The sequence below is a fragment of the Cucumis melo genome, chromosome 1 (assembly GCF_025177605.1).
Source record: "Cucumis melo cultivar AY chromosome 1, USDA_Cmelo_AY_1.0, whole genome shotgun sequence".
NCBI lineage: Eukaryota > Viridiplantae > Streptophyta > Magnoliopsida > Cucurbitales > Cucurbitaceae > Cucumis > Cucumis melo.
The window spans coordinates 33,464,571-33,483,199 of record NC_066857.1 but is presented as its reverse complement, the minus strand read 5'-3'; the positions used below and the strand labels follow the sequence as shown (position 1 = coordinate 33,483,199).

At 31.9% G+C, this 18,629-nt stretch overlaps 3 protein-coding genes across 5 annotated transcripts; all 3 read left to right on the top strand.

Annotated features, from left to right (window-relative positions):
* The first annotated feature begins 1,414 nt into the window (after nucleotides 1–1,414).
* LOC103492748 (uncharacterized) lies at nucleotides 1,415–6,462 on the top strand. The gene is made up of 8 exons (XM_008453249.3): nucleotides 1,415–1,864; nucleotides 1,974–2,041; nucleotides 2,427–2,493; nucleotides 2,578–2,726; nucleotides 2,851–2,921; nucleotides 4,353–4,421; nucleotides 5,114–5,214; nucleotides 5,858–6,462. The coding sequence occupies exons 1-8, from the start codon at nucleotides 1,604–1,606 to the stop codon at nucleotides 6,197–6,199; spliced, it is 1,128 nt and encodes a 375-aa protein (XP_008451471.1). The 5' UTR covers nucleotides 1,415–1,603; the 3' UTR covers nucleotides 6,200–6,462.
* Nucleotides 6,463–9,773: 3,311 nt separating this feature from the next.
* LOC103492750 (peptidyl-prolyl cis-trans isomerase CYP21-4) lies at nucleotides 9,774–12,944 on the top strand. Of its 2 annotated transcripts, XR_538322.3 has the most exons (9): nucleotides 9,774–9,955; nucleotides 10,487–10,676; nucleotides 10,877–10,916; nucleotides 11,128–11,178; nucleotides 11,280–11,365; nucleotides 11,666–11,803; nucleotides 11,893–12,043; nucleotides 12,345–12,485; nucleotides 12,729–12,944. XR_538322.3 is itself a non-coding variant. In XM_008453250.3 (8 exons), the coding sequence occupies exons 2-8, from the start codon at nucleotides 10,525–10,527 to the stop codon at nucleotides 12,429–12,431; spliced, it is 705 nt and encodes a 234-aa protein (XP_008451472.1). In that variant the 5' UTR covers nucleotides 9,785–9,955; nucleotides 10,487–10,524; the 3' UTR covers nucleotides 12,432–12,944. The 2 variants fall into 2 exon arrangements, 1 of the variants encoding a protein (XP_008451472.1); XM_008453250.3 differs by having other exon boundaries at nucleotides 9,785–9,955; nucleotides 12,345–12,944.
* A 705-nt stretch (nucleotides 12,945–13,649) lies between these two features.
* LOC103492751 (beta-carotene isomerase D27, chloroplastic) lies at nucleotides 13,650–16,569 on the top strand. Of its 2 annotated transcripts, none has more exons than XM_051087690.1 (8): nucleotides 13,650–13,864; nucleotides 13,965–14,054; nucleotides 14,145–14,249; nucleotides 14,397–14,496; nucleotides 15,069–15,160; nucleotides 15,243–15,323; nucleotides 15,472–15,540; nucleotides 16,132–16,569. In XM_051087690.1, the coding sequence occupies exons 1-8, from the start codon at nucleotides 13,736–13,738 to the stop codon at nucleotides 16,207–16,209; spliced, it is 744 nt and encodes a 247-aa protein (XP_050943647.1). In that variant the 5' UTR covers nucleotides 13,650–13,735; the 3' UTR covers nucleotides 16,210–16,569. The 2 variants fall into 2 exon arrangements, with proteins under 2 accessions (XP_050943647.1, XP_008451473.1); XM_008453251.3 differs by having other exon boundaries at nucleotides 13,653–13,864; nucleotides 16,098–16,569.
* The last annotated feature ends 2,060 nt before the right edge of the window (nucleotides 16,570–18,629 follow it).

Genomic DNA, 18,629 nt, shown 5'->3' with positions numbered 1-18,629 from the left:
TGAGTTGTTCACACCTTTTTTTATTATTGTTTATTATATATTAAATATTGCAACCTCAAAATTATAATTCTAAAATTATATTTCTTTACTAAATTAACCTTATATTTCCAAATTTAATTTTATTATTTTCTTATTGAAAAAATTATTTATTTATTTATTCTTTATATACATAAAAGATCTCAATTTTAATTTTCTTATTATATTTATCTTTCATATTTAATTTTTATTGTTTTCTTAATCAACAAACCTTTTTGTTTATTTTTCCTTATATATATATATATATATATATTAAATAGATATTTTTTAGAAAATATAACAAAGTGGCAAAATATTGAATAATTTCGAAAACGAAAAAGGTTCATCGCCCTACGATGGAAGATACAAAAAATACTCTATCAACTAAGCCATCAACAAGACACATAATATATTTGGTACAGATTTGGATCATGTATTTAGCTAAAAGAATTTCTTCAACGTTCTTTTTATGCACGTTTGGATTTGTTTACACTTTTTTTTAAAAAATTTATCTGGTGTTTATTTTTTTTAATTTAGATTTGAATACTTCAATCTAAACGATTTTTTTGAAGATTTTTTATACAAGTTTTAGATTTAGTTAGCCTAATGGAGGAAAAGAATAAAGACCATGAAAAGAAATCGTAGTGAAAAAAAAGAAGAGAAAGAGAATAAAAACGATATAAAAAAACAAGAAAGAGGATAAAAAAAGTTATAGGGATAAAAAGAAGAGAAAAAAAAAGAAAGACCAATGTAAAGAAATAAGATTTGGAAAGAAAGAAGAAGGATGATTGAAAGAAATAGTAGCTGAAAAAAAATGAAAGAAAACAAATGAATAAAGAAGTTTGATAATAAGGAAACAATTAAATTAAATAGAAAATGTGAATTTAATAAAAATAATTAGAAATTGAAGATTAAAATATTTAATATACAACTTAGGAAGAAAAAAGAATAAATAAGTTTGTTAATAAAAAATAATAAAATTAAAATTGAAAAAGTGGGTTAATTTAATCCGAAAATATATATTTTTAGAATTGGTAGCGGGAGGTTGGGATATTTATATATATAAAGAAGAAAAGGAAAAAGAATAAAAAAAGATGTGATATGGCTTACGGTTCATAGAAATCGTGGATCTTTCTATAAGTTCCACGATTTTGGTTCACAGCTCATGGAAGTCATGAACTCCTTGCACGATTTTGGCTCACAGCTCAAGTCGTAAACATCTATAACTCCGACTAGTCGTAGATCGGGTCACAACTTCTATACCTTATTTTTTAAAAATAATATCATTAAAAAAATTCTCTAATTTCCACTTTTTATATTTTCAGATATTTTATAAAATGTTGAACCAAAAAACCCGACCAAGGGTAAGTTAGGCAGAATGGACAGAATCAAACAACGGTTCCCTCTAAAAGGTCGCGACGATGGCTCCTGGAAATGGCCAAAAGCGGTGAAATTTTATAGCATACAGACCATAAAATGACGCCATTTTTAGTCAACCACGGCAGCAGCTGCTTATGGTCCGGGTCAGCCGAAGCCACCAATCCATTTCCAGAGCCGAACCCAGAAGAAGAATCCTCATCAGCAACAAATGATTCCTCTTCTTCTTGCTCTACTGCTTCTCTCTGGTTTCACGCCGATCAGGCCGGTCAAATCCCACCAAGAATCCGGCGAGTGGAGCTGCGAATCGGACTCCGATATTGGAATTGTAGCCGAGTTTCGCCCCGGCATCATTACTCTCGATGGACACGCTGATGATTGGAACGACATTGATGGATTCGAGTTTTCTCTCTTACCGGCTCTTGACCCAGATGAAGACAAAGAATATAGTGGTGGGAAGATGACCGTTAAGGTGCTTTTTCTTTCAAATTTCATTTGATGGATTATTGTTCCCTTGTGCGCATTTTGCTGTGTTTTTTTTGTTCGTTTGGATTCTTATGGCGTTTGGGATTTGTTTGCAGGCTTTACATGATGGGAAGGACGTTTTCTTCTTGCTCCAGGTCGATGGGCAATATCAATACTCAAAAGGGTTTGTTTGAATCTGGACTAATATCATTCGATTGATCTCTATTTTTCTTTTTATGCATGTTCGTGTGTCTAATCACATTTTCAGCTTCCAGAAAGTGGATGGGATTTAATCCGATACACTTTACTGTACTTGTACTCGCTTTTTAGATTTTGTTTCCTGATATGGAAATCTATTTGGAACTCATTTTTTTCTTCTGATTCTGTTTGTGGAATTAGGCAATCTTAATGGTTGTACATTTGAAATAATGTTCCCACGACGTGCGTTTGAACTTGAACTGCGAGTTTAGGAACAATATTTTAGCATATCTTTGTTTGCTCTGATGGATATGTATCTGAATGGCACGCTTTGTTCAAATATGATGTGGGATACGATTTATTTTGTGCAGTGACAGTTCCAAATGTCCATCAGTTGCTCTCATGTTCCAGATTGGTGAGAGTGCCACCTATCACAGTGTAAGTTACCGGGCTGTTTTTCATGGCATTATTTTTCATGGCTTTGAGGTTTAAACTAAGATAACAATTCCCGTCTTTCTTAAGATGGGTGGCTGTAAGGAAGGAAAGGATACTTGCACGAACAAAACTTGCAAGGGATATGAAGTGGACCTCATGCATTTTTCCATTGGAAATGCTATTCCAGGACGGTTGTATGGTGGGAACAATTTAGACATTGGAACTGGAGGTGACAGGTGCATAAAATCATATTTTCATCACCTTCACACCTATAAAAGCACTAGTGCTCAGTTTCTTTTCAAGACGATATAATAAATAACTTGCATGCTGATGTATCTGACCACCTCTTTATGCAAACAGATTTGGACATTTGGTGGACGTGTATGCTTGGAATCCTCATTGTAGATACTTAGATGGAATTGGCCCATCTGGTAATTATGCAAACCGAATTACATAGTTATTCTTTTTAGTTAAAACACAAAAAGACACCCTTTGAACATTACCATTTATTTAAAAAATACCCCCATTTTCCTCCCTAAAGATGCAATATTACCCTTACGCTTTCATAAATGTTTCAAAACTATCATTGCAGTAGAAATCTGAGGGAGTGTTGGATGAAAATTGGGACCTGATATAGTGTGGTTAGTGGTGACCTAGAACAGAAATTGGGACCTAGAAATGCCACACCACACCCATTCCAAATTCTAAATTTCATCAAATATTTTGACAGATTTATACTCCGAGGTTAGTTTTACGTCTACGAAAGATCAAGGGTAATATCCAGCTTTGGGAAGAATAAGGTATTTTTTAAGCAAATGACAAAGTTCAGAGTACTTTTTTGTTATGTAGCCTACAATTTTTTTCTCTTATAAAAACAAAGTTGATCCATGTATGTACAAGTATTATGAAATGATTACTAGAGGCTAGAGTTTTTTGAAAATGGCACAGAAAAATTAAACCCAGTAGCTAGCTTGTTCTCTACAAACAAGCATTAGATTCCTTGACGACCAAACATAGTAGGGTTAAGCAGTTGTTCATGAGAATATTTGAGTGCTCAGAAGCTGATCAAAACATTCTTGGATGTAAAGAAAAAAGGTTAAGAGCTAGTGTTAAAGATGACAAACAAATTTAGGAATGAGGACAACGACATTGAAGAAAGTATTCCATTTTATTAGTTGGGTCCTAGTACTGCTACTTAGACCTGGAAACTCCAGGGGTGTTTGGCATACCTTGGACTGACGAGGCCTTACATGACAACCCCTGATATACTAAATTTTTTTTGACGGGTGTTGTTAAATTTACTGAATGATCATGTTCAATGATAAGATAATCGAGGACTGGATATTGCAGTTTTCTTACCCTGTGGCTGCAGGATATGCCTATCAAAATGAGCACTCCGAGCGAATTATTTTTAAGAATATTAAGACACCTCCCCTTAATAATTCAGCTAGTGGACCGCAAGTCTGCAACTCTTGGACAGTTACCTAAGTTTGCTCTCCAACGATGGCCTTTCTATTTCTAGCTTATTTTATCATTTAGTTACCATGATTTATGTTAATATTCATTGCGAAGTGCAAACCAATAGGTTAACTTTTATTGGAAACTCCTATTTATTTCAATGCATTTATCATGGGCCCCGTTTAATTACAATTTCATTTTTAGTTTTCTGAATTGCGAAATTTAGGCTTGTTTCCTCTAAATTCTCTCTCATGACTTTGTGTTCCATCTCCCAGGCCACTTACTTCCAAATTTCATGTTAATGTTTAACTCTTACTAATTTTCTTGTCTAGTTTCTGAAAGCATCTGTTTAATGTTCCGCATGATCATAAAACTTGCAAGAGATAAACATATTCCAATTTCAGGAAATGATTCAAGTGCGAAGAACGACTGGAAAGGTGCATGGTGGCACAGCAGCTTTTCCCATCATTCAGGTAATTGAATAGCTTCATTGTGGGATTAATAAGAAATATTACATGTGTAAAATGAAAGAAGTTTGATGCTTATTTTATAGCTTCAAGTTCTGTGAAAATTGAAAGCGTGACTGAAAGGAAAACTTGTTATTGTTTGTATGGACTATGGTACAGGAGAGGCCATTGATTTGACTGTAACGTTGATAGAAGATTGTGTCAAATTAACAACTAGCAGTGGTTAAATAGTCCAATCTTTCCTGTCACTCTAAATAACTATTTTCCATGGCTCCCACTAATGAAGTACTCACAATGTCACACTGAAAGGCTAAGATCTGTTTTGTTAACTTTTTAGTTTTTGGATTTTGATTTTTGAAACTTAAGCTTATAATGCTATCAAGGGGTAGTTTTCAAAATAAAAAATAATAACGAAATAGTTACCAAACAAAGCTTGAATTATTTCTCCTCTCTTTTATGTTTATACATTTCAACCATGGGCCTAAAAGTTTGCTATTTCAGTGATGATACTCGGATTTCCTTTTACACAATCTTTTCCGTGAGAAGGCTGATGTGAGATGTTCAATACATAACATCACCGAAATCATCAACAATCTTTATTGTTGTACATGAGTTTTATCTTGATCTTAGTATTCATTTCAATTATGCATAGATGATTTTACTTTATATTCAGTATCAAACTGAGGAGTTCTTTGCAGGTTTCGTGGAGGAAGATAGTCCATATTCATCAGATAACCAAAAGGGTACTTATTATTTCGAATTCTCTAGGCCTTTAAGAACCTCGGATCGTCTTCAACAGGTTAGAAAGCCTTCTGATACACATTTATGTAAAGAATTCACGTTAGATAGAAAAAGGAATGGCTCAAAATCGTGCAACTGGTTTATATTCTCGAGACTTCACAGAGATCCATCCAATGTTACTAAACATGTTACTAGTGAGCATTGATTAGAAGAGGGAAATGTTATACTTTTCTAAAAAGCATATTTTCTTTGTTTTGTAATTCAATTTTAAAAAGATTGATCCACCAATTATCGTGAATAAAATAAAAACTCTGCTCTTTAATCATTAAATGGGGGAAATGCTCACTTTAATAGGTTTACAACTAGCGTGGTTCTGGTACTTTAGAAAATGCTTTTGGATCATTTTGGGACAAAAATAGACATTTTGAAAGTACAAGATGAACATTTTTAAAATTACATGAATCAAAATAAACTAAAGTTAAAATTACAAGGACAAAAGTATGATTTTAACTGTTCCAATACCGGAAACAATTAAACTCAAAACAAAATTTTTATGAAACGCACCTTGTTATTCCTGCAACATCCACCCATGTACTAGGATTCTATTTGTTTCTGAATGACACCTACATCATCATCTACACAACTAAAGAAAAAACACATATATGGCAACGTTTAAAATTGTTGTCACCTGAAAACTGCAGGATGCGCAGTTTGTCATTGGTGGATCAAGTAAGATGTCGGCTGCATTTTGGTATCCTGTGGATGGGAAGCCATGGCATGGCTCTGGACACTATTCAATTCACTGCGATTGGACATCTTTAGATTTCTATTCCAGTAGTTCAAAACTGACCTCATCGTCACATGGGAGTGGCTCGGGGAGCACTGCGAGTATTTTTGCCCTCTTGATCTCAGTAATCTCTTTGTGCCTCTCTGTTGTTGTTGTGTACAGACTTTTCAGACCCCAAAGTGTGGCTGTTGAGTACACAGTTCTCAGACCTCAAAATGTGGCTCTTACATCCATGGACAACAACAACCACCCTTAGAAGTGAGTGTTTCTTCTTTTTGAATTGTATTATCGATCAACTTTCCTCTTCGCAACTTGTTGTTCTTTACAAAACTTTCCACTTTCTGCTGTTCTTTGTGGGGCTAACAGGTTTTTTATTATGAGGTTTTAATTGTTGGTTTATTATAAGATGTCCACTTTGGGTTGTGCCATGTGGGTGTAGGCTGTTGTTAAGTTTAGATAGTGAATGGAAAAGTTGTGTATGGATTGATATCGTGATATCGTGATTCTTTTCCTTTTCAACTTTCTTTCCTATTGCTTTGTTGATCTAAACTGTAGCGTTTATAATATAAAGGAAACAAAATTACAAGAAATCTATGGGGTATTCATATTGGAATATTGGAAAGTACTAGAGAGAAGTTTTGATGTTTTGGGAACTTTCAAATTTTCCCTAGTATTTACTAAGAAATTATTTTACAATACTTCTTTGAATGATTAGAATTTGATGCATGAACTATTAAATAGTCCTCAATGAGAATCCAAATTGATCTGTCTACCAAGAATGTAGACATCTAACGAATAAGTCTCATGCAATTTTTCTCTAGTCAAGGTGTAAATTGATACCCTTATAAAAATTTATGTGTTAGTTGATATAACTGTTAGCAGATAGTTGACCCAAGTCCCAAAAGGTTTAGGTTATACAGTAATATTAATTTTATGTCTATTGAGTTCTTTAAATTTTCGAGCCTTAAAAATATTTGTTGTTTTTTAAATTTTAATAGAGATTATTTTAAATTTTAATATAGTCTATTAGTATCTATCACTTGTAGATTAGTTAAATTTTGTTATATTTATAAATACTACGGTTTATTTTGTAATATTTAAAAACAAAACTATTTATGTAGGTTCATACTATTTTCAAAATGTCTAAACAAGTAAATAATTTATTTAATACAATGTTTAGAAAATTAATGATATATTGAGAACAAAACCGAAGCATGAATGACTTAATAGATCATTTTTAGAGGTTCATAATTTGTTGGATCCCAAATTAAGAAGTTCACCATTAGATGTTTTTTTAATTAAAGTTCATAGTTCAAATAGATATCGGAATAAGTCAAGAGATAAACTTACAATTTAACATTTCTTCTATTATACTATTCTTAATATAGTGGCGATCGAGTCAAATGCAACATGTGGAGCAGACTACTATTAACAAGTAAGAAACTAATAAATACTTTTACCAATTCAAGTAACTGACAAATTGGTTTAATATCTAAACTTTCTATCACAAGTAAGAAAGGAAAATTGATTAACCACTAAAAGGTGTTCTTTTATTTTTCAATGATGAAATTATATGTCTTGGAAAACAAAATATGTTTATCACCATGGTTGATGAGCAATCATTCTCAACTTGTAGCCTACGTTAAACAAGAAAAATAATTATATACTTTTAAACGAATTAGGGATAAGTTTAAATTAGGTTATGATTATGATTATTATTATCGTAGACAATGTAATCCTCCATAAGTAATAACACTTTTTTTTTTTTTAATATGATTATCTTAGTAAAATTATACCTTCAAAATAATCATATTTCATACACTCACAACTAGCGATGATTCTTAAAACGAGAATGATTAAGACTTGTATCTTCATCCGAGGGATAAAATTTACGTATTTTCCTACTTATTATTCATGGAAGAAGAACTCTTCCCGTTTTTTGAATGAAGAAGATGGAGAAGGAATGACACAAATGACAAAGACGGACATTACGAATAATAAGAGCGTCTTCTAATTGTTTTGGATTATTTATAGACGTAACTTTACAAGTTCAGTTTACTTTTTATATATTTGTGTCTAAAAAAGCTTTGATATATTAAAAATATCTAGTAGTATCATAAACTTTTGATGTTGTGTCCTAAGTTCATTTTCAAATTTCAAAATATAAAATAGGTTTTCGATCCTATGTTTAATGAGTCTCTTACTTGTTCGATTTTTTTCTTTCAATAACTAATTTATTATATACAAAATTGGTTTTTTATTTGTCTAATATAACATAGAATAGTCAAAGTACGTCTATTGAGACTATAAGTTTATTAGACATAAAACCATAAGTTTGAAATCCACGACACTTTTAAAAGTTCACAACCCAAAATATACAAAAACAAAAATTTAGGAACTTAATAAATATTTTTCTAAATTCCAAATTCTAATATTCAATTATTTTAAAAAATAAATATATTAACAAAATATATTATTAAAAAATATATTAAACAAATATTTGCAATCTATCGATATTAACAAATCTATCGATATTAACAAAATATTTAATTTTTTTAAAAATCAAAATGAAAGAAAACTTATGGCAAGAATAATTTTATTATATGAAAATTAGAATATTTATTTTTTTTAGAATCAAAATATATAATTTTATTGCAGGATAAGAATATCTAATTTTCTCTTATAATCAAAATAAAAAGAGTTATGACAACAAATAATTTTGTCAATAACAGGATTGCAAATATTTGTTTAATATATATTTTTATAACATATTTTGTTCATATATATTTTTTAATTGAAAATTGAAATTTGAAATTTAGAAAAATAGTTAATAAAGAAAGATATTTTGGAAAATTAGAAATTAGAATTTAGAAAGATATTTAATAAAGAAAAATATTTTTGAAAATTGTAATCTTGGGATTTGAATATTTAATTATATATATATATTAAATAATAAAAAAAAGAAAAAGGTGTGGGGTTCATGTATCATTTCATTGAAGTCGTGAACCCCGTCTATGATTTTCAAACAAAATTGTGTACAGATACACGACTAACCTAAATTACCATATTTTTGTTAATATTTTTCTTTTTACCTTATTTTTTATATTACTTTTCAAAAATATATATTTTTTAACAAAATCTAAATTGTTTTATGATAAAATTTAAAAACTAAATTGTTACTATTTAACCCCTACCATAAAAAACGATCAAAATTATACGTTAAACTTATTATTTTATAACGAAAACTTGCATCTTTTAGAAATATTCAACAATGTCAACACTAATGACTAAATCGTTACAAATTCTATAATATAACAACCTAATTATTACAAAACTGAAAGTACTTAGGATTAAATAATTCCAAACTAAACCCAACGATTAAATTATTAATTTTAGTTATGATTTTCAATAATTGTATATATGAAAAAAGCGATTTTAAACCGAAGGGATAGTTGCAAATGTAGCAATTATATTCAAAATAATTAAGTATGTAGCAACATTTTAAAAAAATTGCAAATATAGCAAAATCTGTCAAAATCTATCAATGATAGGAGTTTATCACCGATAGACCATGTAGCAAATGTTGGTCTATCACTGATAAACCATAAGAGTTTATCAAAGATAGAAGTCTATCACTGATAGACTTTGCTATATTTGCAATTTTTTAAAATATTGTTACATACTTAATAATTATTCTAAAAATTGCTACCTATTATAATTACCCTAAACCAGAAATTAGTCAAATCATAATTGGGCCGGGCCTTCGATATTACCAAACGCGGGCCCATTTAATCTCCCTCAAGACCAACTGTCATTTACCTGGAAAAAGGAAGAAAGTAGAAAATAAGAAAAAAGAAATTAAAAAATTCAAACGAAAACCTCGAACTCAATATTCTTCCTGTTTCGAACAAAAGGGCCACCGAATTCAGAAAAAAAAAAAAGAAAGAATCCCTTCCAACTGCCAGATTTATTACATCTACAGAGAAATTCTCGGCGCTTTGAGAAATTTCCGGTATTTTTTTTGTAATTCTTCCCTCCCCTTAATCCATAAGGCTTCTTCATTGAAGTTATTACACAGTTTGTTGCACAATTCGACTTCAAGTTTGTATGCGGCTTAGTTTAACTTTGATCTATTTTGATTGAATTAGTATCCTATGAGGTGATGGATGATGGGTTTTCGCTTGCACTCTTGTGGGTTGATTGTTCGATCTTAGTTCACAACTTGTTTGTAGATTTCAGTGGATTGTTGTTAGATAGTTCAGAATTGAAGGTGTTTAGACGAGAGATGTGCCATTTTTAGTAATTATTGGATGGTTTTCTTGATTTACTTTTTCATATACTTGTGAATCGCACTGCAAGTTTAAAAACAACTGCCATCTACCTTCATATGCTTGTTGATGGTGCTGCATGAATTTCCAACTTCAGGGTCTGGAGAATTTTGTAAAGTGGAATGATATTACTGATTCTGTAAATTTGGATTTGGGAGGACTTGTATAAAATGTGAAGTATTAAGGCTCACGTTGTTCTTTATGGATTCCTGCAGTGGAACTTTCTGTAGCTTGAAACTGAGAATTCGATATTATGGCAAAGATGAAGCCGCAAGCTTTGCTTCAACAAAGCAAAAAGAAGAAAGGGCCTTCGCGGATTAGTCTTACAACAATTCTCACGTGCAGCTTGATTGTTGCTTTGTTTGTGTTTTTCCTGCATACCTCATACAGACATTGGTCTCATAGGTTAGTATCCGAGGGGTGTTATTTTCCTGACTTCATATTCTCATGATATGTATGAGAAATTAAATACTTGTACCTGAATAAAATGTTTAATGTTTGTTGAGACCTGAATATAGTTCAACAATTTTTTGGTCTGCTTGTATGGAAATGGAACCTCGTTGAAATATCATCTTCTGGCTTAATTTTTCTTCATCCCAATGCAGGTCAAAATTACAATTAGAGAATGGGTTTTCTGGTTCTGAGGTACGTAGGTCAAATTTGATTCGTTTTTTAGTATGAAATTGATGATTCCTCAGTTAATTTGCTAGCAGATTCAATTCACTTCTTCATTTTTAGTGATCTACCTGATAATCCTTAATCCAATCTTGCACATCTCAGTGTAGTTTATCGTCATAACATAAAATTTTCATGATTTATATATCCTTACTTTTTGAGTCTGTTAATTGTTTTACAGACTGAAGCCTCTCTGATGGATGCAAAAAAGTCAGATCTACCTGGATATGCTGTAGGTTTTCCCATTAAATCCATCCCCCCCATCTGCCTTGTAACTATTCATACAAACTTATTAACTTATGATAATTGTCATGTTTTCTCGCTGTTATTTAGGTTTTCAGTACTTCAAAGGGCACAATAGTTGTGGAACTTTACAAAGAAAGTGCCCCTGAAGTCGTTGATGAGTTTATTGATTTATGGTGAGCATTATAAATGTGAAACATACGTCTACATTTCATAGTGATTTTGACTGATTAGAGGAGAACTGAGAACATGTCAAATTGAATGTTGCCAAGTGCCATTAAACTCCATCTACAAAACACAGAGTTCCATGAGCGGTTCATTTTCATTTACTCTTGTTTGGCATAATGTTCACTCGTAGCTATAATTTAATAATTTCTCAGGGCCGTTCTTTATTTCTTTCTTATAATTATTCTGTTAAATAATAGTGCAACTTCCCATGAAATTATACATAAACCTTTGAAACGTTGGATTTTCAGTCAAAAGAATCGTTTTAGTGGAATGCTGTTTCATCATGTGATAAAACACTATTCAATTCAAGTGGGCAATAGCCAAGATCTTGGGGTCGCAGAAGATTGGATTCTGGGAGGAAAGCATCATAGTCAGCCTGATGCAAGGTTGATGCCTTTTAATTCATTGTTGATGGTTGATATCTTGCAGTTCTTCAATTTCAGGTGTATCTAATAGTTGTAATTTGTGCAATCAGTTTAAAACACGACGCCTTTTTAGTCGGCACACCAAGGGGGAAACCTAAGAACAAAGGATTTGAGATTTTCATTACAACTGCACCAATTCCAGATCTTAGTGAGAAGCTGATCATCTTCGGGCAAGTAATCAAGGGCGAACACGTTGTACAGGTGATGATAAACTTTGGCTTCTGTTTTATGTTGTGATGTACTTCTCATATGATTTCACTTCTAATTGAACTTGGTGAGAAATTTCAATTTCTAATTTCAAATCTGACCGAACTTCATCTACTAGAACATCCTTTACTGTATCTTCCAATAGATCAATATCTTCCTGCATTTGTTTAGGAATCGATGCATCTGATTAAGTTGTTTTCTGTTCTATTTTAGTTGGTTGTACTTGATGTATATATTTTGATCTTTTGATTGTTTTATCATAATATTGATGTTTGTGAAACAATGTACTTTCCAGGAGATTGAGGAGGTGGACACAGACGAGCATTATCGACCTAAATCTACAATCAAAATAAACAACATAACCCTGAGAATGAAAATATGATTGGCTGCGTTGGACAATGGAGAGCATTTAGCATCTCGGGCTTCTACCTTTCAAGTAATTGTTTTTCTCTTCTCCTAACCGACATATCCGTTATCATAGAAATAGTTTTTCGGATGAGATATGGCTTGGTATATTCATTCAAGTGTTCGTCCATGTTACTGCGGTATTAGCCTCTGGTGGCTGGGCAGGGAGAGAGAAGTGCTTACCAAAGTCCTTTTTGTTTTGTGTAATATGCTTTATTTGGGACTTGATTTGGCAACTTTGTTTTTATAAACTTTGAAATGTTATACTCTTTAGGTTCTTGGAATTTTCTAGTGGCCATCGGAATTCAATTAAGGAGACTTTTTGCACGTCAGTGGTGAGCATTACATCGGCGAATGGACATCAATTGATATATATCAAAACATCATATATTCATTATTGGGATTTGTTGTATATCGAAAATTATAGTAGCCTATTGGGTGATTATTTGATCCACGATGTTTTAATGAGATGAGATTGAACTTTTGAAGAGTTTAGCTGTCCGATAACTCATCGATCAACCAAACCAAAATCTGTCAATTTTAGGGTATATGTTCGTTGGGGTTGATTTTGCTCGTTGATTGGTTGGCGAGCGCAATAGCACGCTCAACTCAGCACTTCTCTCACTCCTTTTCCCTCTGCTGTCCTCTCTATTGCCTCTCTTCGCCATTTTAGCTCTCACAACCCTTGACTATTCCGCTCTCTTCATCCTTCTCTGTTCAGTGCTCTGATATCCATCTCCTATTCTTTGGCAATGCTATCCCTTCTGCTCAAACAGGAAAAGAATCGCCTCTCAAATTAACCAGACCACCGGACTGATTGGTCAGAGCGCAATCAAGCGTAAAGAAATGTTCGTTTCAGTTAAAAACTAACTCAGATCACTTGCTTCACTCCTAAAAGTGTTAGTAGTGATAATTAAAATGTGATTTGTTTATAATCAAGAGTCTGTGCGTGTATATAATTTGAATTTTTGAGATCAAATCATACTTTTAATATATAGTATAAAAAGGATAAATTGACATTTTCAATGTATCGTAAACAAAATAAATAAGTAACAATCAACATTTGTAAATTCTTTTAAAAAATATATCTATAAATTTAACATTTTATCGATGTTTTTAAGTTGGTGAAAATTACATTGAATAGTCAATTCGTTGAAATATATAAAAACACCAAAAATAAAATCCATTTTGTTCTATTATGAAAATAGTTCACAATTACAAAAATTGGATATTCGTTCCACCAAAAAGTGTAGCTTTTCGGTTGTTCATGTGGAAGTGAAAATGAAGCCACTGGCTCTTCTTCTTCATCCACCAACCATCTCTTCAGCTCCTCTTCGCTTCAACTCCTCCAAATCCCACCTTCGAAATCGTCCCTTTATCCTCTCCTGTTCCGCACTTCAATCTGGATCGGTAAGATTTCAATCTTCCCTTCTCCATTTCGGAACTCGTTCGATATGTTAATCAGCTTAATTCTGCTTCATCTTTGTCTTCATTGTCTTTGAACCCATAGATAAAGGATGGGACATCTTCGAAGTCTGAGTACAAGCCTGGAATTCTCGACGACTTCTTCCTCAACGTCTTCCGGAGCAAAATGGTTCAGGTTGTTTTATTTCGAAAGTTCGAATTAGGTTTCGAAGCAAAATCCCATGGTTCAGGTTGTTTATATCTTTAATGAGTGATATCATGGCAGGAGGTGGGCTGGGATTCTGAGAAACCTGGATATGGTGGACTAATTGAAGTCGCTAGCAGGCTCACAATGACGGGCAGAACCAATTCTGAGACCATAGAAGCGTCGGTATTTCTTTTTTGAGATATATGTGTGTGTAGAGATAGAGCTTCTAATTCTTTTGTAACTCTTTGAATATCCGAGACTGATTGAAAATTGTATTAGAGACTAGCCAGCTTCGTAGATTTCATTATGAAACTATGGTTATTGCTACAGGTTCGGATTTTAACAGCTTTGTTTCCTCCTCTTCTGTTGAAACTTTATCGAATTTTGGTATCGCCTATAGCTGGTGGGAAAGTGGCTGCCATTATGGTCGGTGAGTTAAGCCTTCAGTCTTTATCTTTATCTTTAAATTAGGTTAATTATAAAAATTTGCCTCGAACTATGTTAGAAATTGAGACATGGAATTTTGTAGTGACAACTGTAAACTGAAATTTGAATCAGTCACATCCTCACCCTTTCAATCCTTGGTGACCGTCTAAAATTTAATTGATTTTTACTCTAAATGTAGTTTTGAAATGTATAAGAGAGTGAGTACTATTGCAATTTTAGGATGTATAAGAATATTTTCGAAATAAATGGAAAAGTTTAGAAGTATTCTTTATAATTGAGCCCTGTAAATTATAATTTGGATCGTATTGTGTGTGATAATGCAAACACAAATGTAACAGATTTCATCGAAACTTCTATAAAACGTCCAGAAGAGTAGTACTATATTTGGGTGCTCAATTGGGAAGTAGATCCCTTGTTGCACAAAAAGTTTGGATCTTATTCCTTTTTATCTGGACATCAGTTACTTTTGTTTGTTTTGACTTATATCTGTTTGGTGTAAAATTTTGAATATTAGTTGAACTGCTCTGCTCCTTTTTTTCTTCTTCTATGTTAAAGCGAGGGTGACGGCGTTGACTTGTCAATGGCTTATGGGAACGTGCACAGTAAATTCAATTGAATTACCTGATGGATCGTCTTGCCAAAGTGGGGTATAAAATATTGATTTCCATATTCATGAATTTCAACCGAATAGTCAAAGCTTGTTTTTCACTCTGTTGCTTTTTTATGCAGGTCTTCGTTGAAAAGTGTAAGTACTTGGAAGAAAGCAAATGCATAGGAATTTGTATAAACACCTGCAAGCTTCCGACTCAGGTTTGTTCTTAAAATCTATATATCTCATCTCTTTCTTTACATTACTGGTTATTTAGGAACACCTTGTTCATTCGAGAGTCTTCATTCTTCATACGCTATTCATTTGTCTCGACTCGAACCAATCTCAACAATCTTGATTCTGATGTAGAGTTTCTTCAAGGATCAGATGGGAATCCCTCTATTAATGGAGCCAAACTTCAATGATTATAGTTGTCAGGTAATTCTATTGCTTAGCTCAACATTTCTGTCGTACTAATGGATAACAATGTGGGTTGAAGTCGTTTCCTGTTACATGATATCATATCAGATTAAAATGATGCATCTCTGTTTAAGCTTTAACCGAACAATGTTGTTGACAGTCTGACATATATAAGCTCTAATTTTATGAAGATTTCATTATATAATTTCCTATGAAATGGAATAAACTAAATCTATTAGTTTGTGACTTCTTTGGAAACTAGTGTATGCAATGTGTTGTCGCAGTCTTTGATTCTGATCTTATGGTGGTTGAACTTAACAGATTTGGGAGGGAAACATACGTTCCGGCTATAAACCATCTGTTTAATGATACCCATCAGCACCTTACATTAGTCTATAGACATTTCATTTCATTTTGTCTAAATATATTTGAAAAATTCTCCTATTCTTTCCAAAATTATAGAATTACCATTGATGTTTCATAAACCCTTCAAAAGGGAAAAGTAGAGAATACACATAAGTTCTTTTTGGTTTAACCTTTCCCTTTTCTTCCTCGTGGGGCAACTGAATTGACAGTTTAAATTTGGCGTTCTTCCTCCTCTGCCTGAAGAAGACAGCATTCTCAAAGAGCCTTGCTTGGAGATATGTCCTAATGCCACAAGAAGAAGAGAAGTTTCAGGGAAGATGAGTGCAGCACAGTGTCCAAAAGCATAGACCAACAGACCTTCAACTTGCTCGGGATCGTGCTGAATTAGCTTAGCCACTTCACTCCTGCTACAGCTGAATTCTCAAGGAAGCCTCTTGATTGCACCAACATATGTTATTCTTGTTGCATTGTTGTGATTCATCCAAAGGTTATAGAGGAAATAGTTACTCACAACTTGTATATATGATTCGTTAGCTACAAAATTGTGCAAATACTACTCCAAAAGAAATAGTATATGTTATTTACCCTCGAGTTATGCTCATGTTCACACTAACAAAATGAGTTGGTTGAGTGGACAACTCCAAGTTTCTAAAAGTACGAGTATCCTTCTTAAACCTTTCATTAGATTGTTTCTATCTATATTATTAGCCTAATCACTTGGTTAGTCTTTAATTTAGCAAAATCCTCTGTTGCACCATTTATGCCAAGAGTTCAAAGGTACAATTGTAACAAACTACAAAATTTAAGAGGGCAATCAATAGAACATTTTGTAGTTTGGGGGATGATTTGGTCAAATTTTCAAAAATAAATCTTTATTATCAACTCAAGCTTAGTTCAAATAATTAAAGTGTGTTGAATTATTTGACTGATTTTAAGTTCTCATTTTCATCTTTGTCATGTATTTTTCTTTTAAAATAGAGGTTCTAACTTACTTTCTACAGTTCTTTTTTCTAAAAAAAATTATATATGTGAACCAACGTCATGTTCCATATACTTTCAATTTAAATGTTATTTGATATTTTTTTCTAGTTCAATAGCATTTAGAATTGTAATAAGCTCGTATTAACATACTAACATAACACTTTATTAGTTGTAACGGAAATTAGACCATATGCAAGACACAAGCAGGTAGAATATTCCTCTAAAATCTCAATTATATAATCTATAACATTGATCAACTTTTCTTCTAAATTTTCTTGCACTTATAATTTGTTATAACCGATGAGAAAAATATTGGAAAATTACATAAATAAATAAATAAATAAATAAAATTAGTGATGTAAAGACTTGAGATTATTTTTTGAAAAAGTTGAGTTCTCGTTAGGATATGAAATATTCACAATGTCTTTATACGAAGATTTTCTTTTCATTTCTTTAAAAAAGAAAACGTGAAACATCTTTCCTTTACTTTTTCTCTTTGTCTTTCTCTAACTTATATTTCTTTTTCAAACTTACAATTTCTTAGAATTTTGTAGTCACTCTTGAACCAACTAACTATTTTGTTGTTCTTATAAGTGTTTATTTATTTATTTATTATTATTATTATTAGTTTTTTTATGTTTGCACTCGTTTGTTCTTTTCTTGGTGAACATAAACCTCAAAAGTATAACTCAAAATCAATTGTACAATTGTTTCAAGTGATTTAGGGTTTGGTTTGACATATATTTAGAAGGTTTTTTTTTTGTCATTTTTTTTTCATCTTACAAATATCACACAACTTTTTAACTTCAAATGTCCAATCTCAAATAAATTATGTATTTTTTTATGTGATATAGGGTAATTCTAAGCACATTTAAGAATTTTTTTTAGTTATTATAAGACTTCACTTTCAATCTTCCACACATAACTTGAAATACATCATGCCAAACATATAATTGTTTCAATTAAACTTCTACATTGTTATAAATGAACGAATATAGATCATTCATAAACGTTATTTTTAAAAAATTGTTTCACCATTTTTATTTATTTTATTAATTTGGCATTTGAACAAGTCTACTCATATAAAAAACTAAATGCATGGACCATTTTCAAATATAATTTCAATAAATATTTTAAATAAATACAATAATTGACTTAAAGTTAAATTATCGCAAAAATTTGGATCAATAACAAATTATCACCCAATTTGTCAAATTAATAATGAAATTACAAATAATTTGCAACACTAGCGTGTGTTTTTATGGTGACCCTTAGATCGAACGAAGGTCTAGTTAAATACTAAGATTTAGACTAAATTTGATTGGAGCAATAAATAAACCAACCAATCCTAGAGAATTCTTCCACTATGCATAAGTCTCCGAATCACATTGGATGCCAACAATCACTAAGATTTGAAATTCAAGAACATAAATTGGAAATTTCTTAGATTAAAGCAAGAAACTACTTTTAAATTTAATTTATTTGTAGCCTAATATTGAAAGTGAGAAAGGGAATGAAGATAAAAGTTACATAATAGAACGACCAAAAAAAGCAATTCAACGAATTTACAAAGAATCCCCCAATCAAACGACCTGTCTGATTCTTAGAACCTCCCAAAAAGAAAGCTGAACTCTTCAAGTGGCATTTTCGAAGCATCCCTAAAATGGGAGGGATATTTACGTCATTACGGGAACAAATGACGGACCACACGTGTGAGATGCACTAAAACGCGCTTGAAGAGGGCGCATGATTACTAAAAT

Bases quoted from the DNA above. Each gene is read 5' to 3' on its own strand.
- LOC103492751 (XM_008453251.3), top strand. From the start codon at position 13,736: ATGAAGCCACTGGCTCTTCTTCTTCATCCACCAACCATCTCTTCAGCT. The intron at 14,055-14,144 runs GTTGTTTTATTT...ATATCATGGCAG, and splicing joins TCCGGAGCAAAATGGTTCAG to GAGGTGGGCTGGGATTCTGA. The intron at 14,250-14,396 runs GTATTTCTTTTT...TTATTGCTACAG, and splicing joins CTGAGACCATAGAAGCGTCG to GTTCGGATTTTAACAGCTTT.
- LOC103492750 (XM_008453250.3), top strand. From the start codon at position 10,525: ATGGCAAAGATGAAGCCGCAAGCTTTGCTTCAACAAAGCAAAAAGAAG. The intron at 10,917-11,127 runs GTACGTAGGTCA...ATTGTTTTACAG, and splicing joins ATGGGTTTTCTGGTTCTGAG to ACTGAAGCCTCTCTGATGGA. The intron at 11,804-11,892 runs GTTGATGCCTTT...TTGTGCAATCAG, and splicing joins CATAGTCAGCCTGATGCAAG to TTTAAAACACGACGCCTTTT.
- LOC103492748 (XM_008453249.3), top strand. From the start codon at position 1,604: ATGATTCCTCTTCTTCTTGCTCTACTGCTTCTCTCTGGTTTCACGCCG. The intron at 1,865-1,973 runs GTGCTTTTTCTT...ATTTGTTTGCAG, and splicing joins GTGGGAAGATGACCGTTAAG to GCTTTACATGATGGGAAGGA. The intron at 4,422-5,113 runs GTAATTGAATAG...AGTTCTTTGCAG, and splicing joins CAGCTTTTCCCATCATTCAG to GTTTCGTGGAGGAAGATAGT.